Below are 27,729 nucleotides of genomic sequence, written 5' to 3'. Positions count from 1 at the left end.
CACGCAACTCACGCACGCACGCACGCGCGCACACGCACGCACATACACGCACACACACACACACACACACACACACACACACACACACACACACACACAAATATATAGTCTAACTAGTATTATTTCTATGGATCCAGGCATCATGATGCAAGAGAAGAAGAAGGCGAGTATAGCCGTGATCGGCGCTGGGCCGTCTGGACTCATAGCCTCACGGATTCTGAGCAACCTTCCCGGATTCGAACATGAGGTGTTTGAACGTTGCAGCAGCGTAGGTGTGTGCGCCCCCTCTTCGGTATAAGGTGGTAGGAGTTCCGAGGAATGCTAAATTAATTCAAAAGCTAATGCTAAAGCTGATGCTAATGCTAATGCTAAATTAGGCTTTGGAAAAAATTCAACTGGATTCTTAACATTGATCTTTCGGTTTTTAAGTTTCAGTTTAGGTAACCATATTAACAAGAGCTAATAATATTATCATTAATTATTATTAATTATATTATTGTATGTATTATTAGCTCTTGATATTATTAATAACGCGTTAACTGTTTAAAAACTAAAATGCTTTCCGATACTGGCCCATCGCGGCATCGCCCCCATCCCATATTTCCAAGCCAAGATACAATAGAGTATTTAGTAGTACGATAGTATATAGGATATAGGATGCAATAATATTATCAGGCGTGTATACTATAGAGATTATATTTTCGATATTATACACTCCTGATATTACATAGTACTACAACTAGTAAGTTACACGCGCGCACGTGACGTTTCCCACTCATATATAACCCAAAGACACAACATGAAAGTGAGTTTATATAGCATCACAGCAATTTCGTTTTTGCGTTGCCTGAATTACAAAAAAACGAATTCTCCCATTTTCAGGAGGACAGTGGGTATACACCGATAGGACTGGTATTGGTGAGGACGGATATCCGGTTCACTCGGCCGCCTATGCAAATCTGCTGTCGAACGGAACCAGGCGACTAATGGAATTCCCGGATTTCAAGTTCCCAGATGGCACTCCGACATTCCCAAGCCGTGCTCAGGTGTTAATCATCAGGATTGTCATAATATAGACTCCATTATGACACTCCTTGTGTCATCGTGCTGCATTTAATTATTAGTCCAAATAGGACCATCCAATGTATGTCTGGAAACCATTAAATCGGTACTTCCCTGATTATTAAATTAATAAAAACAAAAACGCGATCCTTTACTAGAAATGCCAATCGTGGCAATGAAATCGGAAACCGTTCAAATCACTTTAATTCTGGCGCTTGAACCCGCAAATGATTCCTGTGTCTCTCTGTGGCACAGAGCTACAATGGATTTCAGCAGCTATAATTCTTTCGTACGTTACAGATACACAAGTACCTTGAGTCGTACGCTGACCATTACCACCTACGTGATCGCATACATCTGAAGCACATCGTGACATCTGTCAAACGCATCGACGGTGGCGACGCCCATCGGCCGAGGTGGTTACTAACGATCAAGAATACAACAACGGGAGCCGAGCGCACGGGGGAGTTTGACGCCGTGTTCGTGTGCACGGGGCATTACTCCACGCCGTACATCCCGACTATAGCGAGCATAGAAAATTTCCGCGGAGTTGTCCTTCATAGTCACGACTACCGCCACCCGGAGCCGTATGCTGGTAAAAGCGTCACAATACTGGGAGGCGGGCCCAGTGCTTTCGATCTAGCTCTCGATCTCGGTCGACACGCATCAAACGTGATCGTAAGCGTTGGTCAGGCAGACAGGTTGAAACTACAAGAACAATACGCTGCGGGCAAACTGCCTCCAAACATCATCGTCGTAAAGTGGCCAGAAGTCATCGGGGAAAACGCAATCCGATTTGCCGACAGAGATTCAGCCGATGACGTCGACGCTATCATCTACTGCACGGGCTACCGCCACAGCTACCCGTTTCTGGACGAGTCGTGTGGCATAACCATCAAAGGCGGGAAACGCGTGCGCCCTCTATTCAAGCACATGATAAACACAAAGTACCAGACGATGATGTTCATTAATGCCATGGTCAACGTTTTCGACTTCACTTTGGCTTATGCGCAGGTTCCTTTCGCAGTGAAGATACTCGACGGTTCCCTGCAGCTTCCCAGCGAGGAGGCGATGAATGCCGACACGGAAGACGAGTATGAGCGCCGTCTGGCGGCCGGCAAGACTCTGTACCATGCGCACAGGTGGGACGATGCCACCACGTTCAGTTCTGAACACTACTACACAGATTTAATAGCGTACGCGGGATTGGATCACATGTTGGTGGGCGAAAGCCAGGTTAAGATACTCGAAGCAAGAGTGGTGGACAACATCTACACTTACAGAGACGAGGTCAACATTTGAATATATATATATACAGGCCCGTAGCCAGCTTTATATTGGGTGGGGGTTCGTTTTTAAATTTTGGCAATTTGTGAGGGTGCGAAGCGACCGAGCGGGGGAGGGTGTGGGAGAGGGGGTGTCCGCACGATGGAGATTTTGCCATTATTACACTAAAATGGAGCAATCTGGTGCATACCTGAGGTGAAATTCTTGCAAATATATATTTTTTTGCTTGGGGGGGGGGAGTTCGTGCGAACCCTCGACCCCCTGGCTACGGCCCTGTAATATATATATATATATTATATATATATATATATACAATATATATACAATATATATATATGTATAGGTATGTCAATAGTCTCGCCGGCGTTACTACTGATTTCACCGTCTAGATTTCAAACATAATTAATTCAATCAATAGAGCTCTCTTAATTATTGTGCTGGGGTAATTTTATGTATCTGCATAAGCGGGGTAACCAGCGCTTCAAACGCTGTAGTTGTTGGGATTATTGTAGCATATTTTCTCAGAAAACCTTTGATCGAAATAAGAAAAAATCAGCTCATCTGCGTGATTGTGTGGAGAGTTTAATTACTACATATTCCTAAATATTGTGATAACTATGTAGATCAGTTAATTTAGATGTAATAGTGATGCGCTGTTATTGCTATATACGAGCAAGCGAGCAGAAGTAGAAATCGCAGTACAGTAAAAACCCGCGTATAAGAACATAGATTTTTCCAAGTTAGCCTCAATATGTTCTTATATAAATGGTGCTTACTGAAAAATGAGGCTCAAAAGGTTCTTAAATAGGTTCTTAATTGTTTCTACTTTTAATATGTATAAGCTCATACTTGATTCAAATTGTGTTAAAATTTTCTTACAAGGACTGCAATTTTTGCTAATTATAATACCCATGATGGGCTACAGTGTAAGTTTTTCAGTGCTTACCATACTGTATGATACAGTATGTATCCAAGGAAACAAAACAATATGCAAAAAAAAGCGTGCCAAAAAAAGGTGCTGGCACATTCATCGGTATTGTTGAGCTCGTCTTTTTAAGTCTTCATCTGCATTGAATTAAGAACCTACTTTAAAATCTTAGCCTAAAACAGGTTCTTATGTAAAGGGGTCTAAATGGGAAATTTTAGCCTAACAGGTTCTTAAAATCTATGTTCTTATACGCGGGTTTTTACTGTAGCGCATATTTTGCACTCAACATTTCTAATATTAAATTTGAATTACATCATTCATACTTTTTCTGAATTATATGTTATCATGTTGTTATCGAGTTAACATATACCGTGTAAATTTGCGTATGTTGTCGTGGAACCGACCTATAACTTTCATTTTACACACGTATTTAGCAATTAAATGGTTCTGTCAACCGCCGGCGTTTTACAATTAGCACGTAATTAACTCCTGCGACTGCGTAGCCGTGTGATACACTTATCAGATGCGTCTTTCGTTTTAGAATGGATTGCTTGTCTCTTCATTTCGGTTATAGAGTCTAGTTTAGGTGAACGAAGCGAGGAGACACCTTTGGCAACACATGTCCAATTATTATTTATACGTTCGTTGCGAGCTGGGATTTTATTATAGGGCTACGTTCGTTGGTAGCTGGGATTCATTAATAGTCAGAAACCAGAAAATAATAAAAAAAATAAAAAAAATAAGTCTATACCATATGGCCCCAGTGTCATAGAACGAAATTAAGTTACAACTTTTTGATGTCCCTAATCAACGATGGAAGTAGTAATTAAGCTATGGAATGAAGACATTGAACCTGGCGTGTCAAAATATTCAAAATATTGAATTATAATATATCTATCTTGGTTAATTTTTACTCAACCGTGTTGATCGAGTAAAACTTAACCAAGATAGATCTATTATCTACCAACCGAATGACCTTATTTAATGGGTTGAATTATAATTATTTCTCGTGAATTACACATTGCATTATAATATAACCCAATGCAAATGTTTAAATACTCAATGCATTAATTCGGGAAAATAATTATATATTACAAGAATTGCAACACATTGATTTGGACAATTTTCAATATCACATTGGTCTTGATTAGCGTGGAAATGGAGAAGGCACACCCACATGGTGAACGGGGAACTTATAACGATTCTCACGCTGTATGATTCGCACGCACGCACGCACGCACACACACACACACACACACACACACACACACACACACACACACACACACACACACACACACATATCATTACCGGGTTAACAATAATAGCAAAAGTAGCATATGCTACGGGCGCCGCGGTTTTAGGGGCCCGTGGTTTAGGGCGGCTCCATTATAACAGGTTAGGGATATTTCTCATAGCTCTCAGCTCCTTTACTCGTTCCACATCTCGCCACCAGATGTAAAAACTCAATAAATAATAGGATAATAAAACTCAAAATTTATATAGACACATGTCTTCGCTATAATCTCTGTGAGACTGTGAATATTGAGTTTATTGAAGCGCAATTAGATTAATTAATTAGCAAACATGCCCGCGCGGTATCGCTCATAGGCTAATATACGCACGACTATGGGCGGCAGGAAAGTGTATCACGCGAACGAGTTGGCTTATAATTCTAGAATTCTAGATACATATAGACACTCTTAGCTATAATCCCCGTGAATTTTGAGTTAACGGATGCACGATTAATTTAATTAATTACCAAATATATGCGCGTGGTATCGCTCATAGGCTAATATACGCACGACTATGGGCGTCAGGAAAGTGTACTAACTCTCATATCTCGCGAACGAGTTGGGTTATAATTCTAGAAATTTAGACACATATACACACATATAGACACATGTCTTAGCTATAGCCTCCGTGAATTTTGAGTTTTATTATCTTATTATTTATTATTATTTATTGAGTTTTTACATCTGGTGGCGAGGTGTGGAACGAGTAAAGGAGCTGAGAGCTATGAGAAATATCCCTAACCATTATTACATATGCTACAGACCCCGCATTAGCATCCGGCCCTGGCATATATATCACTGTAACACACTGTAAAAAAAACACTGTATATATTTTGACGTTTCAAGACGCCGATGGGCTGATTTGCGTTTGGCGCGAACACTGAACGATAGCTGCGATACCTAGCGGCGGCTGAAAATGCCCTTCCCATCTGTAGATGGGTACCAACCTGCCGAAGACTGTGTACCACCGTAGCTTGTCTATGCTATTACCAGACTATGCTATTAACCGAAGTAAAAAGACATGTTGTGAGTCTATTGTTTCCTCGTCCGGGTTTTGGTCGAAGTGTTGACAGTAAAGTCTAATAATTTGTAGCGCTAACACGTAACAATGCCGACAAATCCAGTATTTGATGTGGCAAAGTGCCCGTTGAATAGCGTTGTTGTCTATCAGGATCGCGCTGAGGTTTGCAGGGTTGTAAAGGCCACGTTAAAGACCGGTAGCAACGAAGTGGTCGTGAAAAACTTCTCAGCCGGCGTTGACAAGGATTCGTTTCGGTATGGACGACAGTTGTACTTTCTTATTTTTTGTACAGTCCGCTTAGCTCAGCTGTTAGTACTGTTACAGTTAATGGTAGCCACATTGTATGAATAACTTGGTCGCTACTTCATGAGGAATTAACTTTGAGTCTTGTCCTGACTCGTGGCTCTACGCACAGGCACTTGGAGCGTTTCAAAATAAATACGAAATGTATTTACTACCAAAGTCTTAATGTTTCTTTACTCTCTTTCACCTATTATTGCCGACAATTTCCTGTAAATGCCGTCCAAATGCTCATCTGCAACACACTGTCACACGCTGGCCGCCGCACGCTAGCTGCTGCACACTGACACATAAATATATAGTCTATATATTTACGCAGTGGCTACGCGTCCGGAACCGGTCGCCTAGCCTCCAGGCTACGCGTCTGTACATCCACTCACACAGTGATCGCGCTACCCGCGTACATGCATGATTGCGCAACGGGACGCTCTGCTGCCGTCTATCCTTTCATCCGTCCTCTCGCTCTCTCTCTCACACACACACAGCTCTCTCTCTCTCTCTCTCTCTCGCGCCTCTCTCTCTCTCTTCGCTCTCGCGGCGTCTCTCTCTCCTCTCTCTCTCGCTCGTCTTCTCTCGCTCGCGCTGCTGCTCTTCTCTCGCTCGCTCTCTCTCTCTCTCGTCGCTCTCGTCTCGCTCTCGTCATCTCCCTCTCTCGCTCCTCTCTCTCTCTCTCTCTCTCTCTCTCTGTCTCGCTCTTCTCGTCTTCTCTCTCTCGATCTCTCTCATATCTAGCTCTCTCTCGATCTTCTCTCTCTCTCTCTCGCTCGTCTCGCTCTCTCTCTCTCGCTCTCTCTCGCTCTGCTCTCATTCGCTCTCTCTTCTCCTTCTCTCTCTTCTCTCTCTCTCTCTTTCTCTCTCTCTCTCTCTGCTCTCTCTCTCTCTCGCTCTCTCGCGCGTGTCTCTGACTCTCTCTACTCGCTCTCGCTCTTCTCTCTGCTCTCTCTCTTCTCTCTCTCTTCTTCTCTCTCTCTCTCGCTTCTCTCTCTCTCGCTCTCTCTCTCTCTCTCGCTCTCGCGCGTCTCTCTCGTATCTCTCTCTCTCTCTCGCTCTCTCGCTCTCTTCTCGCTTCTCTCTCTCCTCTCTCTCTGTCTCTCTCTGTGGTCTCTCGGGGTCTCGCTCTGTCGGCTCTCTCGCTCTCGCCGTCTCATCTCTCTCTTCTCTCTCTCTCGCTCTCGCTCTCTCTCTCTCTCTCTCACTCTCACTCTCACTCTCACTCTCACTCTCACTCTCACTCTCACTCTCACTCTCACTCTCACTCTCACTCTCACTCTCACTCTCTATCTCTCTCTCTCTCTCTTGCTCTTTCTCACACGCACACACACCTCTCTGAGGCTCTCTCTCTCATGCATACACACACATACACATTCCCATTCCCTCTCTCTCTCTCTCTCTCTCTCTCTTTCTCTCTCTCTCAGACTCACACACACACACACACGGCAATCAGCAGAGCGTCCCATTGCGCATTCATGCGTGTACGTGTCGCAAGCTCACTGTGTGAGATGGATGTCCGGACGCGTAGCCTATAGCGGCTCCTCGTCCGGAACCGGTCGCGTAGCCACGGCCATATATTTATTAGCCCGACCTAGCTCTAGAACTATAGCCCTCCTCTCCGCCGCAGGGACTGCGGCGAAGCGGAGGCCTATAGTTCTAGGGCTAAGCCCGACCAGGCTGTGTGACTAACGTCAATATACACAATCTTATCCAGGTCTTCTAACCCTAGCAAAGACCGTTTCTTGGAGCTATATTTTTATGTGTCAGTGTGCAGCAGCTAGCGTGCGGTGTACTTGTGTGTTGCAGATGAGCATTTACAGGTGATTATAGGCGAAATAGAGTAGAGAAACATTAAGACTTTGGTAGTAAATACATTTCGTGTTTATTTACCTTTCTTTTTTTTATTGAGACGGTCCAAGTGCCTGTGGCTCTACAATACACTTAATTGCGTACATGTCGTATTTAGGCGCCATTGTTATGTACGATTCTGCCATTCTTTGACTGCAAGAATACTCCCATGTCAACTTCTGTGATATGTTTATAGTATTTATGTATCTGTATTATATCTGCATGTTTATGTGTACTTATCGGTTAATATGCATATTTGATTTATTTTGTGCTTTTCTCAGCGTTGAAGGCAAGGGTGCTGCTGTTATCAATGAGGTGACATACAAGGAAGAGCGCGTGACAGATCAAGACAGTGACACCGATGAAAAGTACGTACGTTAGGTTTAGGCTTGTACGTTAGTTATATATAGCCTCGTTAGTTGTCAAATATTAATAAGAAAAGCTCCATGCAGTGCTCTGTTATGATCTATGGTTTTGTGAATAAAACACAAGCTATGCAGATACTTGATAATTACGCGTACAACTGGTAGTTTATTCTGCCACGGTAGAGAGCGATTACACATTGATAGTTGTGTACCTACACACTAACGCATTACTACACGTTAATGTACATGCTTATATAAAAGTAGTGAAAGATCACAACATGCTCTATACATGGTTATTAGGCATGTCCTGTATTCCCGTGTATAAAGTATGGTTATGGTTATAGCTCTGGTACTATAGCCCTTGTTGCCACAGGTGTGGTGCCCTGTGGCAACAAGGGCTATAGTACTAGAGCTAGGTTATGGTCAGGTGATACTGAGGACTAGGAACTAATACTGGAGGATGCTTGTGATTATTGTTTTGCTTTAGGATCAAGACTAGTAGAGAGACCATAAGACAGCTCGAGAAGACCCTTCAGTCTCAACAGCAACGGGAGCAGCGGCTTGTTTCGCAGAAGGAATCTCTGAATGCACTTCTTACCACCGTCACAAAAGCCGAGGTTAGCTCAATCACATATTAAGTGTGATGACAGATGTAGGGGGTGGGGTTTGTTCTGCACAGATATATCGTTCTGATTGTGGTTGTGAACACTGATCTGCAAAAACAATAGCTATATTGTTTTTAATATTCAGGTAAGCAATCTTTGCTGGAGTATTACCAATTAAGTATTCAGCAAAATTCCTTGTATCAAGCCCCATATTCAGCATTAATTTCATATCATTATATTATTAAATTAAATCTACTTGTAGTAAAGGCAGGGCTAGCTCCATATGCTTGTTATCAATGTTGTTGTTGTTTTCGGTTTCTTTATTTTATACTGGACTCAAGGGTTTAAATCCACATCAGTGGAAACCCACTCCAGGAATCTGGCTCGGTCCAGTTTTGGCAGCTCTCACGCTTGTTCTCCATGTGACACGATCCAAGGGATTTACAGCGGAGAGATTTCACTGTTCCCTATCCTTCTTCACAACCTCCTTCCAAGACATCTTCGGCCTCCCACGTCTCCTTACACCAACAACTCGAACTTCACCCACTGTCTTGATGGCACCGGTGGAGCGCTGAACATGGCCATACCAGCGGAGTCTTCTCTCACGTAATAAGACATCAAGGTCCAAGATACCCAGTCTGCCCAGCAGCTCGTTTGAAGAGGCCAAATCCTCGATTGTGACATTGCAGATCCATCTGATCATTGCCCTGTCATTTCGCCGGAGGCGTTGCAAGTCAACAGATTTCACTGCCCATGTCTCGCTCCTGTGCAGCATGGCGCTACGGACACAGGTGCCATACACATGACCACGAGTCCTGAGGGACAGATGTCGAGATGTCAGAACAGGAAGCAGCTTCCGAAACTTCCCCCAGGCGGTCTTTGCTCTAATGATAGTGGCTAAATCACAGCCACCACCCGCCGAGAGAGTATCACCAAGGTAGCAGAAGGAGGGTACCACCTCCAGTTTGTCCTGCCCAATCTGCACCTCCAACAGTGGTCTGCCATCAAATGGGTGGGCATCGCCCATGCACCGCTTGCAACGGAAATCCGGGTCGTCATTGAGTCGGCCTTTTATGCCACTACACTTCTTATGTACCCAGTGTGCACAACCGCGACAGCGAACGGAATTACTCCCAACACCCTTCCTGCACACAACGCAGGGGTACTTCCCGGAGTCTTCCAAGAGGTCAAGTTCAGCACCACAAATCATGATCTTCGTCTTGCTCATATTCACTCTGAGGCCCTTCTCCTCCATGCCAGCCTTCCACACTTCCAGCCTTGCCATGCATTCTTCCAAGGAATCTGCTATAATCACCAAGTCATCAGCGTAGAGATCTTTCCAGGGGACGCCAGCACGGAACTCCCGTGAAAGGGCATCTAGTACCATGATGAACAGGAGGGGGCTCAGCACCGACCCTTGATGGACTCCCACCTTTACCTCAAACTCCTCCGAGAAACCACCACCGACACGCACACGACTACGAGTGTTGGTGTACATGCCCTGCACCAACCTCACGTTCCACTCGTCTGTCCAAAGCTTCCTCATCGCCCACCACAGCACTTGTCTCGGGACTCTGTCGAACGCTTTTTCCAGGTCAACAAAGGCTAAGTAAAGCTTCTTGTTGGCGGCCAGGTATTTCTCCTGCAGTTGACGGACAACAAAGATACCATCTGAAGTTCCCCTGCCCGGCTGTTCAGTTCCTTAAGATCAGTTGCCGGATAGAATTGTCCACCACTCTCTCCAGCACCTTCAAGGCCTGTTCAGTCAGCTTTAAACCACGATAAATACCCCTGTCTAGAGCATCACCCTTACCCTTGTGCAGGTTAACAATGAGGCTCTCTTCCCAATCCATAGGGACCCTGCCATCGCGTATGATTGACATGAATTAATCTGGCAGAATAAATGCAAGGCAAGGATGTCAGCCAGACAATTAGGAATGATGGATTTCAGAATCTGACAAAACAAGCAACCAAGCATACATATGTGATCTAACCATTTACAATTCATAGACTTTGTGGTGATCAGTATATAATAGATATTATATGTATAATCGTATGTCTATTTTCCACAGAGCAAGAAAGGACAGCAGTGGGTCGGGGATGAGGCATGGATCGGAGGGATCGAATCCTTCCTACGGATGTATGATGAGAAGGTAAATATACAAATTCCAACTACTCGCATTAACTGTATGGAGCACTCTAGATATTATCTACGATAAGTACTGCTGGACATCATAGTAATATCACATATAAGTTGCATTGGAATGTCAACCCTGAGTAATTACGTACTAGATGTATTAACTGGTGCATCGCACTATTGGGCGACAATTTATAGTCTGCAACTGATCTTTATCAGCAGTATATGACTGTAAATAAATGTTTTATAGTAGACTGCAGGCGATGGTATATGGTATTGACACAATCATCCCTCTATAATTGAACCAGGTCCGAACAAAGTCCAGCCGTTGTTGTTCTTTTTGTCACTAGATGTCACAGCTTGACTCACAGCTGGAAGAGGTTACTGAGCATGTAAATGACACGAAAGAAAAATTGGAGGTGGAACGTCAGAATTTGAACACTAAGTGTCATGGCGATTACTCTTTCTCCAGGTACAATGATACAAGATATCACTTTATTATTTATTTACTCTTACCTATTACATAAAGTTGATGGGAGTGAGTGGTGCAATTTTCTCGATGGCTGTTTGGGTTAGCTGTGTTTTTTGGGCACAGGGAGGTGTTGGTGCTCCTGGAAGCAACTGAGGACACTGAGGTAGAGTTGCATGTGTCCTATGTTGTCTTCGGTGCTTCTTGGACCCCCAAATATGATGTCCGCGTCTTTACCACCGACAGCAAGCTAAAGGTATATATCAGTGATGGACAGTCAATAAAAAGAGAGGAAATATATTTGTAATGTACTGTAAACAGGTTTGTTCATATAGTGTTCTAGGCTGTACATGGACTTTGCATGACAGATAATTATCTTGGTGGCGTGCCTTTGGGTTTTTTCTTACGGAGTAATGCAAAAATGGCTAGAATTAATTCTTGTAACAAATTGTACAGACTTATCTTTCGTGTACAATATGAAGGATTTTTACGTAATTTATGGCGCGTTATTCTAATCTGTCCACGAGGCGTGTTAATGCTGTAAATTCGATCGAGTGTGAATCGGTAGTAATTCATACCTAGTTCTGCTGTTTTTGTAGCTGACGTACTATGGCGTGATAACTCAGTCTACGGAGGAAGACTGGACAGATGCGAAGCTGTCGCTTTCCACAGCCATGCCCAGTGTCGGGGGATCCGTGGACCCATTAGAAACGCACGAACTTCGCTTGTACAGTCCCCCGCCAGCACCGTAAGTGAAAACGAGTAGAATTCTATTCGCCATGTAGCTCTAGGGGAATAACCATATGGTAATAATTAATGGGAATAATTAATAATAAAAATAATAAAAATAATAATTATAAATTAAAAAAAAAAAAAAATAAATAAATAATATAAATAATGATAATATAAATAATAATAATATGGGAATAGCAATAGGTGCCACACATTTGATAAAACATCTACTGTGTACAGTAGTTAAAAAATAATGGTTTGTGACTTGATGTATAACAACTCTTTGTTAGATAGTGTGAGTGCTTATGGAATTTCAGGAGTAGTAGTGATGCTCCAGTTATAAAATTAAGCCGTAATTAAAATGCGATCACTACACCAGCTGGAGTATCTCAGTTAGATTTGCGGTGAGTATATCCCTGTGAGCCCAGCTGCAGTATTAAAACATCGTACAATGTTTCTAGTTGGCTCGAAAAGGTGTGATGAACTTAAAACCTTTAGACTCTATTTGGTTGAGTTATACATATTAAGGGAATCAACCGAATAAAGCCACACAAGATGAAAGTAGGCCTGTTTCAGGCATGAAAATTTTCCGCGTTTCCGCGGATTTCCGCTTTTTTCCTGATCCCAGAATTGTTTCCGCGTTTTCCGTTTTTTTCCGAGTTCACATGCAGCATTCGTATTCTACCACGGGCATATGTACATGCGCACGGTTTATCGATCGTCTACTGTGGCTGGCAGCAAGCAACCTTATTGTTTTTGCCGAAGGGTAGACTGGCATCCGGCCTCACGCTCTGCTAGACAATGTACACGCTCTGCGACAAACAGTGCGGCCGCGAACCAGTCTAGCCAGAGGTGACCTTTCAGTGTACCCTGGGTTGCACGCTGGTTCTTGCGTGTGGACGTACATGTATTCTATGCAGAAATTGATAATCTGTTGCTTATTCACCTCAGTTTTATTAATAAAAGTGTTCTGCACATTATATACATCTTTTATCACATTTGTTCCTTTTAAATGCCCCTCTTTCTGCTTGCTGTTATTGATAAAAATATTTATTTAGATCCTGTGGGTATGTATGTGTTTTGCTATATGGAATTATCTTAATCCAGATTCTCTTTAATATAAGGTTAAAAATCTCATTACAGAATGCACCAGATTGCATGATTCTGACCCCCAAAATTAAAAAATCTTCCTACCGTGGGAGGGGGTACCCCCTCTTCCACACCCTCCCCTGCCTCGGGGGTTTTCAGTGTTTTTCTTTACCGGTCATTTTCATGCCTGCTGTTTACTGTTTAGGCACAAGATAGTTCTTATCGCATATTACAGGACTACATGCCAATGCAGTTAGCAATAGTCACGTTGCATTATAACATTGCAAACAAGAATTTTGCAATTGCTGTGATGTCATATGTGATACCACTATAGTATGTTCTGTATCCATAGTGCAGCATTAGTTGCTAGTACTAGTGCATACCAATATGATTGTGAAGGCTTCATACCATTTTGGTAATGTGGAATAATTTTGATAGGAAATGATGAGAGCTAAGGTCATGTAAAAGTGCACCTATTAATAGGTGAGAAAAAAATGCATAGTATATGATAAGCTACCCTCTATTGGGATTCGTCATATTCCTCCGAATACTCTCACATTTTGCTAGACATCTCTTCATCGTATTTTGGCCATTTTGCTTGTTTAAAGAAATGGCCCACCACTAGGAGTGCTGATTGGAACGTGTAGGTGTAGTTTGAACTATTAACACTGTATTCTCCGGTCTAAAACTGGGTGTAACGTGGCCCTGCAACTTCAGTAGGATGAAGCGAAAGTCGATGGGCTTCTCCTTCCGAAGCAAAGCACCGATGAGAAACGAACTTCAAGAATCGGGCCTTATGGAAAATGTTCAGTATATGGCAGCAGCGGAACCTCAAATGCTAGATGTCGCCACTGTGCAGGTAGCGAGGGAGCCGTGGCGCATTGACTGTTGTTAGCTGTGCGAAAAACCTTTCCTTCACCTGAATTTCGATCGTCGATCTGTTTCATACTTTACAACTAACACCCTCTTTGCTCTGTGTGTGTGCGTGTGCGTGCGTGCGTGCGTGAGCGCCCGTACGTGCACATGGATTTGTGCGTACTTATTCTGTGTAGCACATGTTTGTGAAAACGATACTATAGTGTGCATGTTTGGGGAATTACATTTATTTTGTTGCCTTAGTTAAATATGTGTGCGGTTAGATATTGACGTGAAATGGGAGATGGAAAGGAGCTTTGTTAGTCTCAATATTAGCAGTTATTTATATGCATTCTTGTGGCTGCATGGCAAGCAGGTATCAAGAAACCGATCCGGTGTTTCTTATTTGAAGATGCTACTGCTTAATGAGTACACGCATATTTTTATTTAATTACGTTTACACTTAAAATTAAAAAATCTAACATTCACTCATATTAATTATGCTCTACATGTGTATCCGATGTCGTGAATTGTCGGCCCACATATGTATTATATCATGTACCGTGAAAGTACATTTAACACTATGTTTGATCGTGAAAATAATTGGCATCCCCTTACAAATTGTTGCTTAGGATGACCTATGACCTGTGTGAGCCAACAGTGGGGCAGCACTCAAGTACGTTGTTCAGATCTTTTAAAAAGGAAAAACGTCAGATAGCGCCAGATTCGCTTATAGCGATTGAGGAAGCGTTTGCAGAGGTGTGTTAGCGCCATCATAGCAGTAACAGTAGTATAAAACGTGTTGTCAACTATCCGTTTCCCAACTAACTTCTGTAGTTACCCCATTATCGTCTGCATGCTATATTCGAATACGCATTAGAAGTTCGTTTTTTAACTACTTGTTTTCTCAATTAACTACTTGGTACGTCTTACCAGGGGTAAATGATGACAAATTGTTGTTGACAAAAAATCTGTCGTTATTCACCCCTGGTCTTACCTGGAATGTGGGGTAACAACTGCGTGTAGGGAGCAACAGATGTGTGCAGTGACAAGCGTTTTTTGCGAATCGATGAGCTCTCTTGGGTGTTGACAAGGCAGTAAAAGTGCAACAACGCTGCATGTAATCAGGGGTTAACAATGACAAATTTGTCATTATTGTAATAACCCCTGATATGATGTAATATCTGGTAATATCATAATCATCATATCATAATAATCATAAAATCGTAATATCATAATCAATATATAATAATAACCCCTATGATGTAATGAGTAGGGCTGTAACGATCCACCGAAATCGAATCGGATCGCGATTCTCTTCCCCCGATCCGATCCTCGATATTTTTCCCCGAATTTTCGATTCCACTTTGATACCACTTTTTTTCTCCAATAGATGGCGGCACTACACTATATGCTGTGGAGTGTTACTCACCAATGTTACTCGGCGGCTGTGCAGTGTATATATACTCTCTAGACTCTCTAGAGTCTAGTCTATTCACCATTTAGTATTCATTGGCAATGTCTAATAATTTATTATTGCAAAATAATGAAAATATAAAAAACAAGATAACATTTCAATATTTTGGGAATCGAATCGAAGGAATCGAATCGAGAGGCTAATATCGAGATCCGGATCGAATCGAGAGGCTTGTATATCGTTACAGCCCTAATAATGAGGTATTTCGTGAAAATTTGTGTATGGGAACAATTGCATGCGATTGAGTTTGGCTTGCAAAGCGTGCGATCGAGTTTGACTTTGTGACAATCCCACTGAATCTGGCTTAGATTTACTTAAGTTTCTGCCCCATTGCTCTCCACGAGAGTTTGGTGTTTAACTCTGGATTTTACTTGTCGACTGTATCCGTTGTGCAGTTATGATGGCTGGTGTGAGGGATGAATCGTCAGTAAGACCGCGAGATTTCAGTGGGGAAGAAAGATCGACATGTCTTGGCATATTTAGTTGTTGGTTGCATGAGCTAGTATTCTAGGACAGCAGGAGCTGAGGGATGCAGGGGGGCAGGGCAGAGGTTGGGTAGGGTGGCATCACTGGCATGTTAATGTAGATTTATAGCAGCCAGGAATGTGAGCAGTATAGCCAATCTAGGTTGCACATCTTTGAAACTTGTCTTTGACACATTCACCTAAGCGAATCGGAATTTTCTGCCCCGTTATGGTGATAAACACATCTTTGTAGGCCACGAAAGCGATTCAGCGTGATTCCTACTTTCGGATCTTCTGTTGAACGCTCAAGTCTGAGTGTTGTTAAAGTCATTGAGAAGAAAATCGAGAGAGAAAGGGACAGGAGGCAGTTACAGCAAGAGTTGGAAGTGGCTAGTGCAGAGGTGGGTAGGAGAACCGTCTGACAAAACATACACCAAGTCACCCTATACCCAGAATAGTCAGAAGTTCGTGATAGTGCATGCTACGGGCGATGTTTGTGATATGGTTTTCACCTTTTGCTGTTTTTTACTCATCTCGTTCTTGTTCTGTTGAAGCATGTGTGACTACTAGTCAGGTACTTTCATTTGTGTATGGCAGACGAGTCAGTGTGATAGTAGCAGGAGTGCATAATGATATAATATTCTACACATAGAGACATATTCTACACATACACAGTGTCATAATATTCTATATTATGATACTCCTGTTAGTAGTGCATGAGTAATCACTATTGGTGTTTTGCGCGACATCTGATGGCATTCGGACTGGTCTTACCGCGAAGCCAATTGTGAATATTGGTGAGGATTGGCTCTGCCTCTCTGGTGAAATGCAATAAATATGATCCTCAAGTGTATGGTGGCGCATGATCACTGCACACAGGAATTCATTGTGCATGGCGTGTATATTGTCAGTACATCTGGTTATGCCAGAGCATTTCCGGTAGAGATATGGATATAAGGGGTTGATTTTAGTAGCTTCTTCTTTTTCTCGGGTCACTACACTACATTCGACCTAGCCACTGCAGCACACAGACCCTGGCACGGTGGTTGAACACCTCAAGGTCTCCAGGTCTACAGGGTTCGGTTTTTTTGTGTAGTTGATCGAGTGAAATGCTACGTGACACATAAGAACATCTCATGCGATTGATTTGCTAAAACACGAAACGCTATGACGACGTGACTTTAACCCCTTCACTCTGTGCATATAAGTGGTCATTGTGCTTTGGTTACCTGCTCCTGTTGCTGATGTGGAAATCATCGACTGTGATGTACTGTTTCAGACTTGACATATATGCTTCCTCAGTGTGCATTGTCATAGTAATGGCACTGCGAGTAAACTTCTCTAGTATTGTGACATTCGTAAGAATAGCTGTTGTCTTTGTGGAATCACGCTGATAGTTCTGAAGGCAATACCTTTACAGTGTCTTTTCAGTGGTCCGTGTAGCCGTTTTTCGGCATTACGATGGACGGACGTAGAGGTAATATGGCTGTGTGTCTAATTCTGGCCGATTCAACAGTTGGGAACGTGATCCTGTAATGTAGCTTCGTAATGTGTCCATCTTTCCATGTTTCGTGGAATAATTCCACCGTGGCATCGCACAGTGAAAAAAAGCCAGTGAAACTCTCTACGTTATGGCTTTGTGAATTACGTGTTGTTCGATCGTGTCTTGTCTCTTGTTGTCATTGCTGTCCTGTGTCTTTTAGCACAAGGAATGACGACATTTACTATAGCGTATAGCGATTTCAAGCGTAATTACTATAAGCGCAAGTATCAGCCCTGTCAGAATATGCTGTATGACGTAATAACCCCGTTCCATTTCGTCCAGGAGAGCGGCCCCACCTGGTGTTGCCTACATGGCCTCTCCTGTTATGATGTCAGCTGACGCGGTCGGTAGACACGCCGCTCCCCCACGACCACCACCACCCCAACTTCTTGCCATGGAAGCTCCAAGTGCACAGGTATACCTGTTGGCTTATTGTTAGGCTGCTTTTGCGAGAGGTTTACGGGTGATCGTAAACTCTTCGTGGTCATGTTACTTGCTCGCTTGGCTTAATTTCTGCTTCCTTCCTCGCTTCCTGCTTTATAATGATTGAGCTTTGTGGTTTGGGTGATGCCATTAGCATTGTGTTACGTTGGCACGTGGTTGGCTCGTTGCATTTGTTGTTTTTTAAATGTAATGGTATTAGAGGCCACTCATGAGTTTGTTTGTTTTGGCCGATTCGCCCGAATTTAATTTGTTCTGGCGAAATAGCAAAACACACATGTGCATGCACGCACGCATGCACCAGCGCACGCACCAGCGCATGCACCAGCGCACGCACCAGCGCACGCACAAACGCATGCACAAACGCATACACACACATGAAGATATTATGTTAGTACCAATTAGTAAGTGCACATTTCTGCCTAGTGAATACGACCTATAGCTGTATAGTGAAAACAATACTATACTGCAAGCAATGAATCTATTAGTTAAAGGTAGCCTGATGGTGCTTTGTGAATGTGGTTATTGATTATAGGCTGTAAAGCCATTCGTTCTTGCACTCTTGGGCAAAACTCTACCGCATTCCCCACGTTTGGTGTCCCTGCCTGCTCAATGCCCCGGGAATGCGACATAGATTGCACAGGCACGAGCGATATCAGTCCTTGATCTCATTTCGCTAGAACCATCTAATGTCTGACAAAATTTCATTTAGTTTTTCTATATGACATTGACATGGCGCATAAGATCCCAAATTTATCTGTCATATCAAATTTCTTAGTGACCGAGTTTGAATAACTCGAGTGTCTTGTCCGGATAGCAGAAGCAAGATCAAATATATTTTATTATTACTTGTCCAGGTGAATACCACGCGCTTACAACCTAAACGTAAACATTTCCCGGTCATCATGACCTAATGTGAAATTAGGTTCAGACAATAATGTCAGGATATTGTGAGAACCTATAGCGTCGTCTGGTTATGTCATGTAAAAATGAAAAAGGCTCGTTGTCAGGTGTCGTTAGGGGCGGGATGGCAGTAGGGAAAGGGGTGGACACACTAGGCGATTTTTCATGCGATCGAGCCGGCCGACCGAGCCGGCCGGCTCGATCGCATGAAAAATCGCGTAGTGTGTCCAGTGAGTCGCATCGATTTTCGAGTCGGCCGGCCGAGTCGCCCGATTCAAACATGTTTGATAATTATTTGAGCCGGCCGGCTGCAATCGCCTAGTGTGCCCGGGTCTGCGATTGAGCCGGCCGATTGTACAATTCATCAGCCAATCAGCGTGCTGAAAATCCACAGAGTCGCCCGACTCGGTCGCGTAGTGTGTCCACAGAGTCGCCCGACTCAGCCGGCCGGCTCAATCGCATGAAAAATCGCGTAATGTGTCCACAGCTTAAGGGAGATCTATGTTTTCCTTGATAAACTGTGGTGGTTGCTACAGCAGAAGTACAGGGTGTGCTTGTCTTGGCATGCTTGCTGTTCTTCTGTTTTCCTCACTATTCTTGTCCTTATTGCTACCATGCGCTGATTGTCGTGTCGGTGCCATTCTGTGTGGCGTCAACACTGTGATTGCTAACTAAAATGAGGTACTTGTGTTTATGTCGCATGTGTAGTTGCACTGTGCATGCGTTGGTGTTGGGTGTCTTACACGTGCATGGTGGTTTAGTCTTTGTATTATTGTTTTACGAAAAAAAGCATTTAGCTATTTATGAAGTTGGACGAATATATATTGACTTAACATAATGAAATTTATAATGGCTTATTTCTTCTTTATATATTAAATATAATAATAGAAGAAATGAATAATATTAACATTTAAGAAGTTTTTGAAGATTTTCTTATGGTATGCTTCATACTAATTAATAGCAAATATGGTGTTTAAAGGTAACAGAGGGTGTGACCAGCACTACATTTGAAATTGCTAGACCGTCAACTATCCCATGTGACAACACCGGGCACAAGGTATGCAATGTTATTTATAGGTGTTTTTCTTGATGTTATAAAGGTTTTTGAGAGTGAATTATCATGAATAGGCTTGCAGAATCCTTCTTCCACATGTGGTTAATGTGACTTTAATTTACTAGTTGACCTTTTTTTATTTTGAGCCATGGTACTCACTGGCTGTAATATATACCCCCAAATAGGAATGTTTTTTATGTAAGCATGTATAGAACAAGTCTGCCTTTCATTTACGTTAAATTCACCAATAATATATAATAAATCAATAGAACTGCCAGATGAAAATGCTGGAACAGTTAGTGAACGGCTGAGTAAACTATATTTATCTAAAGATAAGTTTGCATTGGGGGACAAAAGACAAACAGTTGATTCATAAACAAAACTAGCCTATGCATGGTTGATGTTACAGAATAATGTGAAAATTCTTAGGCCAAGCCGAGTATTTGGCTATGTGCCAGCAGTCTATTGCACTTGGGAAATCAAACTCATCGTTGCAGGTTACAATTGGACTGATTGACCTTGAGCCGACATTTGAGTACGTGTGCATACCTAAGCATTCGCCACACGCATTCTACAAGGCTAGAGTGAAGAACACCTCGGTCTATGCATTGCTGGCAGGGCCAAGCAACATCTTCCTGGATAACAATTTCATCGCAAAGGTTTGCTCTCTTTTATCTTTCGGTGGAGTAAACGTTTATCGTGTGTAAGCCTAGATTCTCATTGTGGCATTTTGCATTAGAAACTGATTTGAAGAACTTCTTAGTGTGTGATTTGTTGGACAAAAATTTTAGTATATAATGTGCAAAGTGTATATTTGCTGAAAAACCATGTTTAGCCATTGGTCTGAAATTCATTTAAGTGTCTCAACGTGTCTCAATAATAGTCATTAATAACAATGAATAATAATAATAATAATAATAATAATAATAATAAGTAATAGATTGTCATTTGCATGCATTTATTTGAGAATTTTTCCGAGAATTTGAGAATGTTTGATATTCTAGAAGCCCTTCGATTGTTTAACTCCTTCTAGTCACAACTGAAGTCAGTGAGTCCTTCTGAGGAATTCACCTGCTTCCTGGGAGTGGATCCAGCGATTAGAATCACTTATCCTCCTGAACACAAGTTCCATGCTAAACATGGTGTCTTCACCAAGGTAATAGTGGCCCCATAGTGATTGCATTCAGGTGTAAGATCTCCACTCAGGAAAGAGGGACGTTGCTTAAATGATAAAGCTGAACAGCAAGTTAATCGTATATGTTCAGCATGTGTCCGCTACCCGTATCCTATCTGGCCAAATATTGCAAGCTTCGGCACTAGATGGCGTTTGCTATGCGCAGGCATTTCGTGTACCCGCTCCCAGGCATTTGACTGCCACTGCCAATCCTCGTATTAGATATATAACAGTCACATGTCGTAATATCAATAAGAACAAGTCACGAGACGAGCCATTAGATGACCACGTAATCTGTAAAATTATTTGATCAGCTAAATAAATAACTACCACGTGTTTCGCTTCAGTTTCCTTCTTGGTCTGTCACCGTTTGTCATGAACCAGTATTTATAGTTTGTATTTCCCCCACTAGGTGTCGCACGTGACCCATCAGCAGGACGTTACTGTGAAGAATACGCGTGAGCAAGCGATCAACATCACAGTGGAAGAGCAGCTGCCGCGCAGTGTCGAGGAAAAAATAAAGGTGACAGTCATTGCATTGATCTCTTATAAATTACACCTAAAAGCACATTATCGTCAGTGAAATAGCCTTCCCATCGTCAGTGAAAGGCAGTGTCATTCACTTGTGATATAAATATATATATATACCAAAGTTATGTCAAAGTTATGTCAGCAGCTGTGCTCCTTTTATTCATTACGTGAGTTGATTGCTATATGCCCTGACATATTTGTGCATCTTTTACTACTACATAATTGACCAGATGGTGTTAGTGTAACCATTTAATTTGTGTAAGCATTCATTGTAGCACAAAAACTTCAAATCCAAATTTAAACAGAGTGTTAAGAGTAATTGCAAACATATTCAAATGCAGAGATTCTCATATGTCCTATTCTTAAATTTTTTAGTCATAGATATTAACGGCGGTGAATAATGACAAAAATTTGTCATTATTTACCCCTGACATTAATTTTGCTCCATGTATTAGAAATTGGTGGTATAAATTTCTCTGGTCATCCACCAGGTGACACTACTAGAGCCAGTGCTTCCCAGGGAAAACAGGAAGGCAGAGGATACCAAACCACCAGTGAGGCAAAACAAAAACAACAATATTGAGTGGGAGAGAACAGTTAAGCCCGGAGAAGCTGAAACCTTTACACTGAAGGTGAGATTTCTTGTGCAGGAATAAGAAGGTGAATGATGGTGTAGACAGGCTGGGGGATGAGTTATGGGTAAAGCTGGTTTTACACTGCCAACTTGGCGAATTGCCGAATTAGAACATATTCTAATCTTCCAACTAGCTGCTATCGATCGGTTGGACGTGCACCTTTTGTCGATTGTTGGTTGCGAAATTGCGAAGTTTTACAATTTGGCAATTCGGCAACACAAAGTTGGCAGTGTAAACCCAGCTTAAAGCAGGTAGGGTGGTGGATGGTGGGTGGGGGCAGCAGGCTGGTGGCTGGTTCTGGGAAGCAAGTTGGTGGGTGTTTGATGGGGGGGGGCAGGCTGGGGTGTGAATTACGGGTACGGTGTAGTATGCTGGTAGGTGGTTGATGGGGGAGGCAGGCTGGGGAGTGGTTGATGGGGGAGGCAGGCTGGGGAGTGGTTGATGGGGGAGGCAGGCTGGGGAGTGGTAATGGGGGATGCAGGTCTGGTGACTGTAGTGACATGAGGCACAGAAGCAGGCTGGGGAATGCGTTGATGGGGGAGGGGGGGCTGGTAGAATTGGGGAGGCAGAGCTGGTACGGTGGCTTTGCATGGGCGGAGGCGCTGCGGGAGTTGCCGTTGCATGGGGGAGCGATGGTGGTGGAGTGGTTGATGGCGTGAGCAGGCGGAGAGGCAGTGCATGGGGGTGAGCTAGCTGTGGGAGTTGTTTGATGGGGAGGCAGTCTGGCGGAGTTCGTGATGGAGGCAGGCAGGCTGGGGAAGTGGTGGGCGGACGGCAGGCTGACGGGAGGTGTGTGATGGGGAGGCAGGCTGGGGAGTGGTAGATGGGGGACAGCAGGCTGGTAGGTGGTTGATGGGGAGGCTGGCTGTGGAGTAGCGTTGATGGGGGAGGTGAGCTGTGTGGGTTTGATGGGGGAGGCAGGCTGAGGGAGTGTCGTTGAGGGGGGCTGGCGGGGATGACGTATGTGGGGAGCAGGGCTCTTTTTGAGGGGAGTGGTTGATGCGGGCAGCAGCTGGTAGGTGACGTTGATGGCGGGAGGCTGGTGGGAATGGTTGATGGGGCGACTGAGGACGTGTTTGCACTGGGGGGACAGGCTGGTGAGTGTTGATGGTGGAGGCGGCTTGGTAAGCTGGCTTTGATGGCGGGAGGCTGGCTGGGGAGTGGTTGAATGCGGGAGGCAGGCTGGGGAGTGGTGATGGGGGGGCAGCATGCCGTGAAGTGGATTGATGCCGGGAGCAGCGCTGCTGGGAGTGATTGATGGGGAGGCAGGCTGGGATGATATGGGGAGAGATCTGGTAGAGTGGTTGATGGGGGACTGCTAGGGGTGGTTGATGGGGCGGAGCAAGCTGGGAGTAGTTGATGGAGGGGGGAGGCAGGCTGAGGGTCACGTTGAGGGGGATGGCAGGCTGGAGGAGTGCGTTGATGGGGGAGGCAGGTGAGGATGGTAGGATGGGGAGCAGGCTGGTAGGTGGGTTGTGGGGAGCTGGCTGTGGAGTAGGTGATGGCGAGGCGGCTGGGACGTGTGATGGGGAGGCAGGCTGGGACTGTTTGATGGGAAGCAGGCTGGGAAGTGAGGTTTGATGGTCAGGGAGGCAGGCTTGTGAGGAGATGGTTCATGTCAGGAGCGGCTGGGGGTGTTTGGATGGGAGGGAGCAGGCTGTATCGGGGGAAGTGGTTGATGGGGAGCAGGCCTGGGCTAGTTGATGGGGGAGCCAGGCTGGGGGTGTGTTCGATGGGGAGAGGCTGGCTGGGGTGGTTGATGGGGAGGCTGGCTGCGGTAGTGGTGATGGGAAGGGGCAAGATGGGACTGGTTGAATGGGGAAAGGCAGTCTGGGAGAGTGCCGTTGATGGGGGAGCAGTGTTACTACTGAGGTGTGTGATGGACAGCACGCGCTGATAGAGGTGTCGTTTATGGGGAGGTATAGGACTGGGAGCGATTGATGGTGAGCAGGCTGCGGGAGTGGTTCGATGGGGGAAGCAGGCTAGTAGGTGTGTTGATGGGGGAAGCAGCTGGGGCAGTGGTTGATGGGGGAGCGCAGGCTGGGGAAGTGTGATGGCGAGGCAGGATGCGTAGGTGGTGATGGGGAGGCTGTGGGGATGGTTGGATGGGGAGGCTGGCTGGGAGTGGTGATGGGGGAGGCAGCTGGGAAGTGGTTGGAATGGTGAGGCTGCTGCGGAGTGTTGTGGGGAGCTGGTGCTAGGGAAGTGTAGTTGATGGGGGAGTAGGCTGTGGAGTGTATCGTTGATGGGGAGAGGCAGGCGTGGGTGGTTTGATGGGGAGGCTGCTGTACGGGAGTGACGTTGATGGGGATGTCACGTGATGGGGGAGGCAGGCTGGGGAGTGGTTGATGGGGGCAGCAGGCTGGTAGGTGGTTTATTGGGTAGGCGCGTGAATGCATTTTCATAACATCACCTTGGTCATGTCCCAATTACCAGTAAAAGCTGGATGATTAAAGAAATCAAGATGCTTGGCATGCTTTAATATTTTCACACGTTAATTCACGGTAATAAATTTATAAAATTATATAAATTAAATCTAATCAACTATATACTAATATACTGTGGTGTTTCACTTTTGCAGTATGCTGTGGAGTATCCAGCAGCTAGTAAGCTGGACTCTGTATTCCACACCGCAGAATTCGGAGATGACTAAGTACGAAAATAAAGCAGACTTTAAATCAGACCTGCTAATAAACAAAATATGAATAAAATAAAAAAAATCAATTAGATCTGCAAGCTATAGCTTATTGTTCTGCTCATAGCTTATTGATCTGCTCATAGCTCATTGATCTGCTCTTAGCTCATTGATCTGCATGGAATGATTGACATGTAGAGTTTGTCAATCAGAATAGTGATTAGGGCATTCCAAAAACGTTGCTTCGCAAGAAACGTTCCACAATGTTAACAATGTGGGTATGAACATGAAAAAAACACGTATAAACATTATTTAAGAGTCTCATGGTTATCTTGCTTAGAATGGCAGGTCAATTGCTGTCTTACCTTGTGTCTCTTGTACATCTGGTATTCGCTTTAAAATTACATGAAGTGTAATGTGTATTACACTTGTAATTACAGTTGTAATACTCATTAATAGTGTTTATTGCAATTGTAATATACAATTGTTATTACACACTGCTAACTAAGGTGTGAAATAATTGATATTATATTTTTGGTTTGTCATGAAATTCTACCATAATTTAAAGTTTTGCAATGTTTTATTATGCCAGTATTTCGTAGTCTATATAGCTATAGCACCAACTAAATAGTATTATGCTTGCAAAATAGGACAACATTGGAAAGTTGCCTAAAATGTATTGCAAATTTAGTATTATGCCGAATAAGTATTGGGGAAATCATATTCTGTCTAACAAGCAGAAATACAGCAAAACTAGTCTACTATTTAACAACTATAGTAGGACTGTTTGTTGGCAAATACTACTATTTACATTTATTGTTTAACATATGTATTCGAACTGGTTTGAATTGTAATAATGCAAGTATAAGGAAATAGTGTAGCAAGCAATCTTTGCACATTTAGTGTTGAACTTAGAACATATGGCAATATTTGTGTTCTGCCCACCGAGTATTGAAAAATAGACGTTGTGCATAGCACGCATGTCAAAATTTACATTGTCTGTGTCTAGCAAACGTTACCAAAATTGGTACATAAAAAACATAAAATTGTTATATTGTGCTGCGAGCGTGACAGTGTATATTGTGTCGAGCAACTATGAAAATGTTGTATCAATCAACTTTGACAAAATTTGTAGTGCGCCTAGTACTTAGCCAGTATGACACCATTTATATCATGTTTAGTAAGCATAGAACAATTATATTGTGACAAGCGCTCAGATGTGGCAAAATTGGTATTGTTCAAGTTTGAGAAAATTCCCTTTGCAATAGGGAAAGTGAATTAAACCGGAAAAGGAGAACGTAAATCTTAATGTACCCAACAAGAATATAAACATTTATCTTGCCTTTAACGAGCGTGGCAACAGTTGTGTTATTCCTAACAAGTATGACAGTGTTAGTATTGTGTGTAGAAATGCGGTGTAACTGGTGTATTCGCATCGAAACTGTGGCAGACATGGTATTCGTGATGACCTTGATCGGTATAATCGTATATTCATCAATATGCTAATAGAGCGCAAGGCCAAGTGCTAATAGCTGTGCTTTGGAACAATTAGATTGATAGCAAGCGAGCGTTCTCATGGTTGTGGGGTGTCTTCTTGAAATTTCAGGGTACCTAATTTGTGATTGCATATTCGTTTACCTCGGCTGGTTCTGTAGGTTAGGAACCTTCTCTATAAATCAGGGAGAAAAATTAGGGAGTTTAGAAAAATCTATATTTATACACCGCTAGAAAGCGAAATTATTTTCATTTATTTTCATTAAAGTCCAATAAACCAAACCGGTTAGTTTTTTTTTCTAAAAACAAAAAACAAACGCGTGATTCTTCCTAAACTATTGCCAGCTTCGAAGGTGAAATATTGTGGTATTGCTATATTTAAGATCTAGCGGCATATTATTTTAGTAGCTATGCACAGAAGTACTATTATCGCATTCTACTATGCGCTTCATTTCATCTTCGTCAGCCTGATCGATTTCTTGTGGGTTTATTGGATTTTTACAGATGTGTGCATGTGTGGTTGCTAGCTAGGTGTTCAATAGCTATTGTTCTAAGTGTGCGTGCATGTGCGTACGTCGGATGAATATTCAACTCTTATTTCACAATCTATAGTGTTACTAAAATTTTGACAGGATTATGAATTATGTTTCAGATTTCTTTAAAACGTTTTCGTAGTTTACCGCGTAGAATAGGAGAATATATTTACTGTAGAACCCTATTTATATATTAATGCCTGTTGTTGGGGGCACTATGTTAATATAATAAGTAACATATTTAATAATGTACAAAGCTGTTTTAGCGTGATTGGTGTACGGACAGGGTAATATACGCGTACGCATCTATCATCATAACAGTACCAGCATTCTAGCTTTTACCGTACCGGACATCCAGCATCTTAAACACATCTGCTAACACTACTGTCAAATTTACGTATCCTATTATGTATATTTGATATTTATTTAATAAATGTTAAACGGATCGAATTACACGACCATATAATCACACATTACACTGTGCTATACTATACCTTTTATTGAAATGCGGTGGTTAGAGATTAGATGAAAGTGAGAACGTATTATATAATACCGATCATGCGTTCACTAACGTCCTCGGCTAGTCATGGACTGGAAACATCGTCAGTGCATGAATTCATAAGATGATAATATCAGGAGTGTATAATATAGACACTATTCTATATTATACATATATTCTATTCTATATTATACACTCCTGATAATGTATCATTCTCCGCGATCTAGTCTCTATACTATGGCCGATTATAATGTATTAATATTTACATTGATATTGCGATCGTGATTGTTCACTGTGCGGTCGCTTGTTTCATAGTCATGTATCGGTACGTGGAAAGCTGTATAGTTTTAATTACAGCTAAA

The 27,729-nt window shown here is 43.0% G+C and overlaps 2 protein-coding genes across 8 annotated transcripts in view; both read left to right on the top strand.

Annotated features, from left to right (window-relative positions):
* The window catches only part of LOC106807794 (senecionine N-oxygenase-like), a 6,307-nt gene extending 3,885 nt beyond the window's left edge, over window positions 1-2,422 (top strand). The window contains exons 3-5 of one of the 2 annotated variants that reach the window (XM_014810246.1): window positions 138-272; window positions 883-1,046; window positions 1,363-2,422. In XM_014810246.1, coding sequence (XP_014665732.1) covers window positions 143-272; window positions 883-1,046; window positions 1,363-2,364 — 1,296 coding nt within the window. In that variant the 5' untranslated portion in view covers window positions 138-142 and the 3' untranslated portion in view covers window positions 2,365-2,422. Of the gene's footprint in view, window positions 1-137; window positions 300-882; window positions 1,047-1,362 lie in introns of those variants that run through there. The other variant, XM_014810248.1, reaches the window with a different exon arrangement.
* A 3,172-nt stretch (window positions 2,423-5,594) lies between these two features.
* LOC106807788 (protein F37C4.5-like) lies at window positions 5,595-26,976 on the top strand. Of its 6 annotated transcripts, none has more exons than XR_001393710.1 (15): window positions 5,595-5,847; window positions 8,014-8,100; window positions 8,585-8,714; window positions 10,775-10,855; window positions 11,190-11,311; window positions 11,435-11,564; window positions 11,908-12,056; window positions 17,751-17,883; window positions 19,792-19,869; window positions 20,364-20,525; window positions 20,900-21,022; window positions 21,453-21,563; window positions 22,063-22,203; window positions 24,788-24,965; window positions 25,004-26,976. XR_001393710.1 is itself a non-coding variant. In XM_014810241.1 (14 exons), exons 1-14 carry the CDS (start codon window positions 5,681-5,683, stop codon window positions 24,857-24,859), a joined length of 1,701 nt encoding a protein of 566 aa, XP_014665727.1. In that variant the 5' UTR covers window positions 5,595-5,680; the 3' UTR covers window positions 24,860-26,976. The 6 variants fall into 6 exon arrangements, 1 of the variants encoding a protein (XP_014665727.1); XR_001393707.1 differs by lacking the exon at window positions 17,751-17,883 and adding an exon at window positions 16,179-16,326; XR_001393711.1 differs by lacking the exon at window positions 17,751-17,883 and adding an exon at window positions 14,617-14,743.
* Window positions 26,977-27,729: the final 753 nt, after the last annotated feature.

Source organism: Priapulus caudatus, unplaced genomic scaffold, assembly GCF_000485595.1.
Source record: "Priapulus caudatus unplaced genomic scaffold, Priapulus_caudatus-5.0.1 Scaffold234, whole genome shotgun sequence".
NCBI lineage: Eukaryota > Metazoa > Priapulida > Priapulimorpha > Priapulimorphida > Priapulidae > Priapulus > Priapulus caudatus.
Note: the sequence above shows the minus strand (reverse complement) of the source record. Positions and strands in the feature narration are given on the sequence as shown.